Source organism: Ambystoma mexicanum, chromosome 2p (assembly GCF_040938575.1).
Source record: "Ambystoma mexicanum isolate Mex_15411 chromosome 2p, UKY_AmexF1_1, whole genome shotgun sequence".
Lineage (NCBI taxonomy): Eukaryota > Metazoa > Chordata > Amphibia > Caudata > Ambystomatidae > Ambystoma > Ambystoma mexicanum.
In genome coordinates, this window is record NC_090923.1 from 939,731,918 (window position 1) to 939,744,836 (window position 12,919).

Below are 12,919 nucleotides of genomic sequence, written 5' to 3' on the forward strand. Positions count from 1 at the left end.
ACTACTGGAGGGAAACAAACTGGAAACCTATGCCTTTTCCTGCTAAGAACCCGGTGTCTGGAACAAATTACCAATGCAGATGAGGCTGGCTCAATCCATCCTGCACTTCAGGAAGGACATGAAGATGATGGCCCAATCCTTCCTGCACTTCAGGAAGGACATGAAGATGATGGCCCAATCCTTCCTGCACTTCAGGAAGGGAAAGAAGACTCTACGCTTTAAAGAGCATCTTGCCTATCATTTAGTACACACGCCTATACTCTCCCTCTGCAGCTGCCAGTCCACATCTTCTCCCCATCCATCCCAGCTCCTCTGCTACCCCAGCACCCTTACTCGTAACCAACTGGGCGTATCCCCTGTGTAATGCACAGCACTCTCTCTCAACAAGGATTGCGCTGCTTACATTCCAATCATGCAAGTGTGCAATCATGGGGAGAAATGAAGGAATAGAAGTTCTTATCCATAGCAAGAGAGCTTTTAGTGGAAAAAGTGGCCTTTCTGAGATGGGTTTTGTAGACACTCACTCTTTAACTATACACCACTTGGTCCCTTCTGTTGCAAGGCAATACTGTAATACACATCTACGAAGATCCAGGATATTTCACACCGGGAATGCGGCAGCTCAGCCATTTTGAGAGTTCCACTTTGAAATGAATGCTAGATGTTTATCCTGAATCTTTTTCCTTCGCTTCACTCCCTCATTCTGATATATCTAGTGCCAGGGTGGACTTAATGATGAAGTTTCCCTGTTGAAGAATTGAAAGGGTGGGGGGAGAAATTATTTCTTCCGTATTGATGAAAACCTGACCACGCAAGTGGAGCCGCGGGTTTAAGTAGCGGGGTGGACTGCATGCGCAAGGACGTAGGACTAGTAGGAGTCGCACAGCGATGGAGGAATAGTTTGAAAAGATGCTGAAGAGTTCAGAAGGCCATGCTAAAAGTAGTATATGGCTACTGGTGAAGCAGTGGCAGTGTGGAAAAGCCAAGTGTTCAAGATTGCGAAGGCGTGAATAGAACAAAAAGCCATAGGTTTGCTGAACTAACTTACTGCCAAACGCAGTGATGACAGTCAAGGGGAGACTCTGTTTTCTGATACTACTAGCAGGGAAGAGGCGAGCAACTGAGAAAGTCCTGGATATGCTGCCAGGGAAAGGTGATACTATGGGGAACAATGCTGAGTGATTTGGAGGAGGGTAATCAAGGACAATGAGGAATATAGACCCCTTAACACAATGGAATCCCAAATGTAGAACCTGGAGAAACAATCCATCCTTGGGAGTTGCAGTAAAACTACTCTCATGAGCTAGCGCAAAAGCTAAACCAAAGAAAGGCTTGAACTATGGGAGATGTCATTCAAACACTCCAAGCACCCATGGTTGTGGTGGGGAGTCAAGTCAACCAAGGGAAGATTTGTCTTGAGTGCTAGTTCAAACACTCGAACGATTCAAACATTAAATATATGTTGTGCCTTTTTGAAGTTTGAACCTTGCAAAGAGTGCAGAGGTGCTGACAAAGGAGCCGAGAGCACTGTCGAGGCATGTAGAGGTGCTGTCTAAGTCCAAGGAACATGGAAGAGTTCAGACATCGCAAAGACCACATAGAAACGGTCAGAATTAAAGGAGCCAGAGAGTAGGGAGATGGTTGGCAAAGTCCAAGGCACCCAAGAGTGGCCAAAGAATTCAGAAGCACTGACTGAGTCAAAGAGGACAATCCGGTGAGAGCTTTGGCTCAGGAACGCCAAAGACTGAGGGCAAAACTGTTGTGTACTTGAGAGAAAAGTACTTGAGTCAATCTAAACACTGAGCCCAGAGTTGTGGACCATGGGGAGTGGGCAAGAAAGATGCCCATAGGAGGAGCTCTGGGTCAAAGCTTACTTTGATGCAGTGAAGTTTACTGCTTGCACCAGGTAGCCTTTTAACTGAAGTAGTCTCTTTGGACAAGATCTTGTGCGCCTGACCTAGTGGCTGTTCAGGCAGAGGAGGCCCGGGATCCTATTAAAATGACATGTTTTGATCATGATAGATTGCCCCCTTACTACTGCCATACTGGATGCTCCCCTGTGACGGCCCCTGTTCATGGGACATCAGCCTCCAGAGGCGACACAACAGTGACACTTGACGGATAACTATTAGAGTGACCCTTGCCTGTTGCAAGTCTCCACACACATATGAATGTTTTAATAATTCACGCTGCAAAGGACGCATCTGGGTTGAAAGACCCCACACCGCCCCAGTTATCAATCTAAGCTTCTAAAACAACAAAATGAATCCCAAAAATTAAACCCCCTTTTGTTAAACTGCTTTGTTTATTTCTGTAACGTTTTCTTGTTAAACAAACAAACACTTTTTTGTAACAACTGCTGAGCTTTAATCAAGTCTATGGAAAAAGAACAAGCATACTCGTCCTTAGCACTTACGGGGTTACACTTGTCGGATCACACACACAAGCTGCATATCCTTATCAGGCAATGGCCACAAGCGGAGCTTTCTGTTGCGAGTCTTCAACTCTGATCGCTGTGGCTCCTATTCCACTTTGCATATTTTGACAATGGAAGTGGACATTTTGTTGACTCCTATTCGTTTAAATAGAAAATGAGTCCCGACCCCAGCATGCAAAAAGAGTTATGTTAATGGTTCGCTTTCTTTTAGAGATTAATTCCACAACAGCCTCCCTCACCCAACTTCAATTTGAAAGCCTCAGCCAAAGAGTTTTCCCTAGCACACAGTGACTATATGGTTGGTAAATAAATAAACCGCTAATGCATTCTTAACAGCTACTTAAAGCACCAAAGTGAATTGCGTCTCTTCACTTTTCATTTGTGTACAATAGATTATAAAAGGTCAAACTATGGCTGTGTCTGGGAGCAGCCTAAAGGCAATGCTCCTGTACAATGTCTCCTTTAGTTTGTGGGGACCCATCCTTGGCCCACCCTGCCCAGGAATGCTGGCCATTCCACTGGCATTGTCCCTCAAGCTTCGTTATCTGTACACAACTGGGGGTGCAGAGCAATATGTGGGGGAGACGGGGAATCAACAGAATGATGAAGAGGAAAGGAAGCAGGAGGGGAAAGTCTGCTGGAGGAAGAGTGGACCAGAGGTCAAGGATTGGGGGAGGGAGACGGAAAGTCATAAATGGCGGTTTTGCAGTTGGTCAATTCAGATTTCTTGATCCATACGTTTCAATTGGTGGGTTGAAGAATAGACCAGTGTATTGAACACAGTACATGGCGCATATGCTCCGTGGCACAGTGTAGCAAAAAGCCTCTGACGGTTTGAATGGAAAGCCTACTTCTGGGATCCCGGCCCCTTATGACCCTGCACACATCTTTACCAGTTCTCAGGACACTAGCCAGAGAAAAATGGGTGGTACACAAAGGGTTTTCCGCAAAGTTTGGTGTACATTGGCAAAAGTAATCGGTCATGTAGCCTTGCCTTTCCTGATGAAAATTAATGTGCAACGGACTGTGGATCGTATAGAAAACTGTCCATGCTAAACCAAGATGGCAAGATACTAACCGCGCTGCTAGGGAACAGACTGAGGAAGGTTATTCCCCTGTTAATTCATCAGGACCAAACAGGATATGTGCCAGGCAGGAACATTGCAGAGAACCTGCGTAGACTGCATCATGTCATGTACATCACGAAGGACAGCACGGCGCAATGCGCCGTTGCATCACTAGACGCGACTAAGGCATTCGACTCCGTCCACTGGAACTGGATGTATGCCACTATGGCCAAATTGGCAATAGGGCTGAATTACCTGAAGTGGGTACGGCTAATATACACGGTACCGATGGCCAGGGTTAGGACTGGGAATATGTACTCATATAGGTGGCAGCTGCACAGGGGCATGAGTCAGGGCTGCCCCCTGTCTCCAATGCTATATAGTATTGCTGCTGAACCTATATCTGCTTACCTGAGAAAGGAATATAGTGATGCCGGAATTGAAATAAATGGAGTACAACATAGTGTCCATGTATGCAGATGACATGTTATTGTACCTGGGCCACCCCGGAGGCCAACTTGCTATACGTGCTAGAGCTACTTGATGGATTTAGTACACTGACTGGGATCCGGATAAATAAAAATAAGTCATGCCTATTCCCATTGGCCAAGACGGTGACGGAGTAGAAGGAATTGTCTGTCCTGCCCCTGCCGTGGTGCACTGAATCCTTCAGATACTTGGGGTGAATATACACCACGACCCTAAATCTGAACACGCTTTAAACACAGCATGAGCCAAAGAAGGGTTGGAGAAATCGATGGAGTTTTGGAGTAGGCTGCCCCTGTCCATGGTGCGAGGGCTGCACTATTGAAAATGGTGGCACTGCCGAGACGTATGCACTATTTTAGCAACGTTCCGTATAATATCCTGAGGCAATTCTTCTGAGACCTTGAGAAGCTTTGCTGACGTTTCTTATGGCAGGGGGGAACAGAGTGGCACTAAATGTATTACAGAGGCCCTATGAGCAAGTGGGTTAGAAAATACCAAACTTCGAGCTGTACTTCCTGCTGTGCCAGTTGCAACATGTGGTACAATGTATGGCAGATGAGGCCACGATAGAAACGACTCTTCCTCAGCCAGCTATAAAAAACGCATAACTCAGTGATCCGATTCGGACCCCCGGAGGTGAGCAAAAGGGCCATCCATATCTAGTGAAACTGGGAATCCAAATTTGGAAAAGAACCTGCAAAATTATGGGACTGGTGGACCCCATCTCGCCACAGATCCCTATTGTGCAACTGTGGCAGACATGCCAGGAAGCAGTGCAAGGGTGCGAACCAAGTGGGAGCCTTGTGTTGCCATGATAGGGGACCTATGCAATGAGAAAGGGCTGTTGACATTTGCGGAACTACAGGAGATCACAGGCACACACAGGGGGCAATTTCTTTTGCATAGTGTGGTGCTGAGGGTGGTGAAGGGGAGGTGGCCATGCATTAATAACGAGGTAATTGGAAGTGAGGAAATTGAGAACCTACTCCGTGTATCAGAGGGTGGACATGCTATTTCAAGGATCTATGAAGTATTCGTAGGGCGAGACTTATGGACAAAGTTGAATTGCAAAAGGAGATGGGGAAATCGAATTGGGTAAAAGCTTTGAGGACAATGAATGGGGGTCCATAGTATTATACCATAAAAAGGTCTCCAGAAACGCCAGACTGCAAATGATGCAACTCTACATCACACACAGAGCATACCTCACACCGGCGGCAATTGCAAAATGTAAGGGCCCACGCAAACAATGCCCTGGATGTAGAGAAGAGGAAGCCAGGATGATGTATGTGTTCTGGGAGGGGGTGGTGCTTAAAGCGGCCCAAGGCGGTATAGGCTTGGATAAACAATCCCCAGAGGCATGCATGCTTGGCAGATACAGGAGGAGTTTGAAGAACAAACAATTGAACAAGATTTAGTGTATATACTAGCCAAATGTAGCATAGCCATGAGGTGGAAGAATGCAAAGGGACCGAGTGTGGGCAGATGGTGGGATGACTTAAAAAAAATAGGTGGCAGCCGAAACTGGTGTGGGAAAGAGGGGACAGAAACAAGATCTGGGCATGCGCATACAGCAATGGATCGCTTTGACAGTGACCCTGTTCAACCCGGACACAGGCGAAGTCCCCATTCAACATGACGCACAGGAAGCAAACTGTGAGACAATGGACACAATAAATAATATGAGGATGCAGAGGCAGGGAAGGGGGGTAGGGGGTTGGGAAGTTTAGAGGGAGAGATCCTCATGTGATAACATGCTGTGATGTATCATGTAATTATATTGTTTTGTTGATGGTTATAAAATAATAAAAATCATGTAAACATTTTTTTAGTTTTTATAGCAACCCCTATCTGGTGCAGGTACATTGCTGATAATAGTGGATGTTGTTCTGCAAAACATACGCAGGCAGGTTTATCAGACATGGGAACGGCTCAGCCAGCCTTGCTGGAACGCGATATTCTAATTTTGCATATGAACACATATCTCTGCAATGGGTGCTTCACTCACTGAGCTAACTTGTGAACCACTGTGGCACTCAATTTATCAATATGCATTTCACTGTTGCTTATTGCTACAGAGTTGTGCCGTAAGGAACACATGAACTATGTATACCACAGTGAACACAGAAAACAGTACAAGATGAATCGATCAAGGCTGACGTGTGCTATTTAAGACTTCTGAACAATGGAATCTTACTTTTTCACATCAGGCAGCCCTGTAGGGCCCCCTCCAAGGTGGGGCCCCTCTGCAAGTGCCCCTTTTGCTCTCCCATAAAAACGTCTCTGGTTGATGTAGGAGGAAGTGGGTTCCTGTGCTTTGCGAGTTAGAGGATGTTCTGTTCCCCAAACTCTTTGCAGAGGTGTGTGTTTTGTGTCCACTAATGCTTAAGCTTGTCAAAGTAAGTTGTGATATTTTTGAATCTACAAGAAAAGGTCATTTTTTCCTACATTAGCGGCTTTCTCTGGAATGAGAGGCCTTATCCGGGTCTGACATCTCAAGTAATGGAAGCTAGAGGAGGGGGCTGAGGTCATGCACGTGTTATTGATTTTCTTCGTTTTTTTCAAGTTCGTCTTTTTTTTTAACTTTCTAGACCGGCAGCCTGGATCCGCCACAGGATGAAGACCTCCACAGAATGCTACAAGTGTTCCTGCTGACCATGCCAGGGACGCCACTGCTGCAGTCTAGCATTGAGCCGGGGCTTGCAACCTCACATGTAAGTCTCACCCTTCCTTCTGCACTTTCTGCCCGTCGCATGTCTAGGTCTGGCTAGAAGGCCGGTGGCTCCTTTACATTTTCTAATGGTAAGGTATCAAGAAAGGGATTCAAAGGAAGTGCACCCTGTTCTATTACAGGAAGTCTTGAAAAGCAACAATTCTCAACAGAAATCATCCGCTCAGTAGATGATAAAAAATAGTGCTGTTTGTAGAACACTTTTTAGCCTGCCTCTGCTAATCCCATGATACAATTAGTGCTGCTGTTTCTGACTGCCATGAAAATGTTACACATAATGCAGTGTTTACGTAGTTTACAAATTGTTGATCCCACAAATAGTGATGTAGTTAGTAGTGCATCTGCTAGGCAAAGCTCAGGCTAAATAGAGCTCCTCGTTTATAATCTGAGGGTTTAGATGCTCTGAGCACATGATGCTAAGCGTGCACCTCGCATGTTCTTGAAGATGTGTCTAATAGATTCGATAATCGCACAATAAACGTAGCACAGTGTTTCTGTTTGGTTGCCCTAATCTCATGGCCCAAATAAGGACGTATGTAAAGAGGTTTGGCCACAACACCAAGTGCACGGTGCAAACAGTGTAATGTTTAGTCTGCATGCTTTGGGCATTATGTGCCTATGCCAAGCACTGCTCATAAAAATAATAGAGGGACAGTCAATGTGCCGACTTTACCTGTGCGGTCCCCCTGTCTCCTGCCAAAGAATACCATGTGTTTGTTTGGCAGGCAGACCTTTAAGGCCTAAGCTGCGCTGGTGAAACCGGTCCAGAATGTTTTACCCACATTAGCAGAGACTCCCAACTTCTCTGTGTATACCGCTGATGCGCTGGAGAGCATGGCTTGGGAGAAAAAAAGATACAGGTTTATTGCATTGTTTGTAGTTGTTTGTAGTTGGTGCTCAGCATGTGCATATTATTCTGGAGTAAGCCGCTTTATTGCACGTGATTGTTCTCACTGTGGTTAATCTCTTCCGGTTCAAAATATCCCTTTCCATAATTCAACTAGAGCATTGGTGCTCACAGGTCAGCCAAAGCCTAATTGCTGCAGGCCACTGCTGGGTAAAGGACCCTGCCCTGAGGGGCTTTAAGTTCTTTATACCATTCCAGATGCCCTGCAGTTCTGGCACCGAAATCCGGTTTTATTTCCCTACCAGGGGAGGCATGGAATTGGGGCCCGCTCTATTTTAGTTGTCATTCAGTTTAAGGGCTGGTTTGGGGGCATTGTTTATGCTCCAATCTATGCGTGATCCCTTGAGGATAGTGGTGCTCATTTGCCAAGTCTGGAGCAGTAATTTCATGGAGCTCCTGATCTAAAGGAGCATTGCTTAATATATTGAAGCCACGATGTTAGAAGTGCCGGTAGGAAGAGGTCTCATAAGCATTTAAGATTACAGGACTAGCTTCAGGTAATTGTGCAACTGTAAGGGCAATTGTGCAAATGTAAGGGCAATAGTTGATCTGGAACCATGAGATGCCATTTCACTAGTGCAAGCAGTTCAGATGCAGTCGGCCCTATGTAGCAGTGGCGTGCTGTGGAGTGTGTGATACGCAAGCCAGCGTGAGTATGCTAATGGGCATGCCATCTTGTTAATACACAGAAATACTAAAGAGGATCTGAATAACAGGACATGAAAGGGAAGTACGATTGATGTGGGTGTCCTAAAGATCCACCATGGTATTTGTTGACCTCCAAAACTGAATCCACGTTATTGAAAAACAAGCCAGATCCACTGTATTCCCTGATCTAAAATAGTTTTATAAAAGCGTGTAGGCCTAAACCGTCTGCACTGTAAAAGCACACAGGGTTTAAATCCAGGAGCTCGGTGCAGATTTATGGCAATTTATCAGAGTTTTTCCATAACCAAGGCCGAGAGCAGGCAGACATGGCCATTTTGTCATCTCCTTTACAATCGAACAACAAAACCACGCTAAGATCAAGCCTCTTTTAGAAAAGTTTCAATTGGAAGTAGTGAATATTAGTTTTGCATAGCTGGGATTGAATTCTTCAATTCCTTATCTGGGAGCATCATTAAGGGAATTGAGCATTGCGAGGGGTCGGCAATGCGAGGTGGACAACTGTTTGATGATTGTTCAAAACATGCAATTTTATTAAAGTATAAATGATCGAACTTGCCTCACTATCCTTACTCTGAGGATTTCCCTGCGTAACAAAGCTAAAGGGGAAACACTCTAACACAGGATGTCTGGCCCTCACACCTAAAAACAAATACATAAAGAAATTATATGGAAATTCAAATAACATCAAGTTATATTCACAGTATTCCTGATAACCTTTGAGTAACCTGGTGTAAGAGGATTCAATTCAGCACTACAGCTAAGTTAACGCCTAGTCTAGAATACTGAATGAAAACCCTTATTGATATATCTTTAGGTCCAGTTCATGCGTTCTGGATGACTACCCTTGTATAACACCCCTCTCTTGGAATCCCCCTGACCCCACTGAGCCAAGAAGTAATTCTGTTTTGCAAGTTTAAAAGGTTTATTTGATAAATTAAAATATATATCACACTTTTTAATAAATTAATAATTGAATATCACACTTAATCTGATATGGTAAATATTAACAACGGAGAATCTGGCACTAGCACACTTCTTTATAATTACTAAGGAGTTGAGATGAAATGGATAAGGTAGCACACTGGTAAATAGGAACAAAAGTATAATGTGGTACAAAATGCTTTATGTAGGCTCAGGTGGATGCAATATTCAATGAATGCAGTACAGAAAATACGCAATATGATTTCAACCAAACAATGTAATCACTTTTCTCTGGCTACTCCCCTCCCCCCCTTGATGCAAGGCAAGGAAATGGAAGGAAAACACACAGTTCTCAGAAATGCAATCAACTGTAATTCAGTTCAATCCAGCAAGCTTAAACAGAAGTTTGAAAACACAGGCAAATGCTTTGATAGGTGCTAGCAATGAATGAGAAATATGCTGAACGCTTTTAATTCCCTTACAGAGGTTCAGGGTGAGTGGTATCTAGTTAATATTAGTCCAGGCTCACACTAGCAATGATGCAGGGATAGTTAGCAGGTTAAACGAATTTCTGGCAAATGAAATCAGGCAGCAGCAGTTTTTTTACATGTGAAGAAATTGCAAATCGCGGCAAAATTCGCGGATGCGCCGAGCGCTATTACAAAGGAACCGCAAGGACTATCTCTACCGTTTTGGGGTCCTAGGAAAGCCTGGGATCTCAGCTTCCAAATGAAAGTTATTGCAAGTCTCTAGCCCAAACGGTTGCGGAGATATGAGTAATTTAGTAAAGGTCGTTTTTGGTTTTGTAAATTTTAAACGCACACTTTTTCAAAATGACAAATTTTACTAGAAATGACAGGTGACAGATAGGAGGCAGTTCTACTTAGGTTAAATAGATTGAATTAGATGAATTTAAACTAAGAGATGTGTTCTGAGTTTTGCTAAGTACTCACAAGAGATTTTGAACAGGAAAGCGACTTGGTCACGATCTTCAGTCTGGTCAGGTCTTTCCGGATTCTGCTCACAGCGCCTGGTCTGGTCTCGGCTAGGCACAGCACTGCTTTCTCTCTGGTCTGGTCTCTGCTCTGGATAGATTGAAGTCTCTAGTTTGGCTTTCTGGAGTTTGATGGAGGTAAGTATGGATTTTTCCGGCAGGGCTTCCAGCGGCAGATGAAATTGAATGTCTCTATGTGTCCTGACTCTCTGCTTTTATCTGTTTCTTGAGAATGGGTGTGTGTGTTGCATCACTAGACTTGCCCCTCTCATTCGTCATTGGTCAGGCTTCCATTCCTCCGCTTGATTGGCAAACTGAACTGTGAGTCAGATTGATGTCATTTTATGATCTCTTGAAACATCCTCCCTTATCATCTGTGCACCCAAATATATATATGATCAAAATCCATACTTCAGAGTTACACAGTTGTTTGAAATTACATATACATGGTGTGGCTGAATTTAGCCATGTCTATGTCCAAATCTGCTCATTCTCGGAGCTTGCATTCAAAGAGTGTACATAATTGACTTTTTAACTGCTTTTTCAATTTCCGACATGGACCCAACTTTACATACATGTGTGCAGGGGGTAGGGACATTAACTGATGAAGTTTCAGATTTTTAACATGCACACATTTAGAGTAATATCCACTTTTCCGCTAAAACCCCCCTGAACATACCACCGGTTCCTACCACGTCTTAAACTGTGGGCAGAAAAATCACAAGAATTATGGTATCATTTATAAAATTTTCACATGTCCGCACTATGAATTATCCCCCTTTTTATAAAACCATATCCTTGCTGCAGGGGTGTGTCTTTTCAGGTCACATGGTACAGAAACCAGTCTTTCCAGTTTCTGCCAAGCCAGCTTGCTTCTCACAGGCAGTGCCCCTCCCAGCTTCTCCAGGAGGAAGCCACTTTTTACGACGTCTGTAATAAAAACCTTTGCCTGAGTGGAGAGGGCTTTGTTCACTCTCTGGCAGAGCACAGGAAATTCAATTATCAGATAGATGGCATATCCTTAGTGGGCAGCAAAAGGAACATTGGCCTTGGAACATAGTTGTGACTCAAGTTTCACTCCTGATGGGATCCGTTGCTAGGCAAAATCAAGTTCCTTAAGCCAGACCTTCAGCTAACTTTTTGTTGCTTTTAAAATAACTTGTAATTTTACACATGCAGCTAGAATGCTGATTCTAAGTGCAAAACTATGACATTTCAACAGTTACAAAGGCATGTGACACCAAACATAGGTCACTCATTTAATTTAACATTTTCGATTTTGGTGGTTTTAAATCCAGTTGCAGTTAGGCTTAAGCTGCTGACTCCATAGCATTTTTGTTATAAGCATTGTTTTTGGGCTCTTCATTTCCCAGATTTTGTAGGCACACAAAACTCCATTCTGCCAAATGTCTGCTGGTGTTCAGTGAATATTTTGCACATGTTGCAAGGTTTGAAATAGGCATTTTGCTTGCCTTCAGAAAAACACACAGTGGGTTTTAAAACGCCGGCTTTTGGATAGTGGTGAGTACTGGTACTGCACCCATTTTTGGGATTTTCTTGGATTAATGCATTCTAAACAGGAATGGTTCTTACATGGTAGTAAATCCTTGCTTAACATTGTTTTGATGGGGCTCCTTACAGTAAGATGGTTATGTGGAACCCCACAAAAAGGGTTGAATCTTTAAAGTGGTCCAATGAGTCACGATTTCAGCAACTTTTTGACATCAGTAAAAGTGGATTTTGTTAACAAAGACCTTTCTTTACCCTGGTGGGTGGCAAGTTAGGTAACCATTTTGGTGTGCGCACAACTGCGCAGCTTTCCTGGATTTCGGCGCACATGTGGGTTTTCCGCCATCTTGAATTTCCTAAGCCCACAGCACCAAATGTTGTAGCAGGGTAGCTTAAACGTGGGTCAGGACACCCTACACTGGCTGAACTCCCTTCCCCACGATTCAAGGTAAATTCAGCTCCAATGTTCATCATAGGAAATACGATATCCACATAGGTAGAAATGTCTCAATTCAGTTCTTGAAACTTCAATGTCAAGGTAAAGTTTTGTTAACCAAAGTTCCAACAACAGAGCTCTTCTTCTTTGTGAAATAAAGACTGCCCACTGCCTAATAAAAGACTTTCAACTGCCTCAAAAAAGCATCAAGGTTATTACCAGCCACGATTCTTTGCCACCACTTCCAATTATCCAAGAAGACTGTGTATAGTTCAAAAGGAATACAACTTTTATAAATGTTAGTGAAACATATGTCTTGGGGTTAACAGTTATATCTTTCACAAAATTAGGAATCACAATAGGTGCATTTGTCCGGATGACTTCACAGTGCGTCTGTCTACTTCAAAATCTTCACTTTTACTAGAGTTTACCATGAGTACGTTCTCCTTTGCCTCATAGTATTTAACTTCATTTATACTACTGAAAGAGGCCACCACAGATTCAGTACTTTGTAATTCAAGACAGGTTCGGACAAGATTCACTTAAAGACACTGCAGCACTTTCAAATAGGCAAGGCACTCTGCCTCTGAATATCTCTTAAAAAATGTGGCAGCCTTTTTGCCTCTTGTCTTTCTGCAACCACAACAACTTCAGTATTTTGTTTTAGCAGCAAGGTTTCCCTTTCCCTTCCCCTTCACCTCTTGCCAACTGTTAGTGAAATAAATACCCAGAAGGAAGCCTTGGTGCCACTCTCTATTG

The 12,919-nt window shown here is 43.8% G+C and overlaps 1 protein-coding gene across 2 annotated transcripts in view; it reads left to right on the forward strand.

Annotated features, from left to right (window-relative positions):
* Positions 1–12,919, forward strand: part of LOC138566940 (amino acid transporter heavy chain SLC3A2-like) — a 440,795-nt gene that overhangs the window by 369,861 nt on the left and 58,015 nt on the right. For both annotated transcript variants that reach the window (XM_069644698.1, XM_069644699.1), the window contains exon 8: positions 6,585–6,707. In XM_069644698.1, the coding sequence (XP_069500799.1) occupies positions 6,585–6,707 (123 nt within the window). The remainder of the gene's footprint in view (positions 1–6,584; positions 6,708–12,919) is intronic.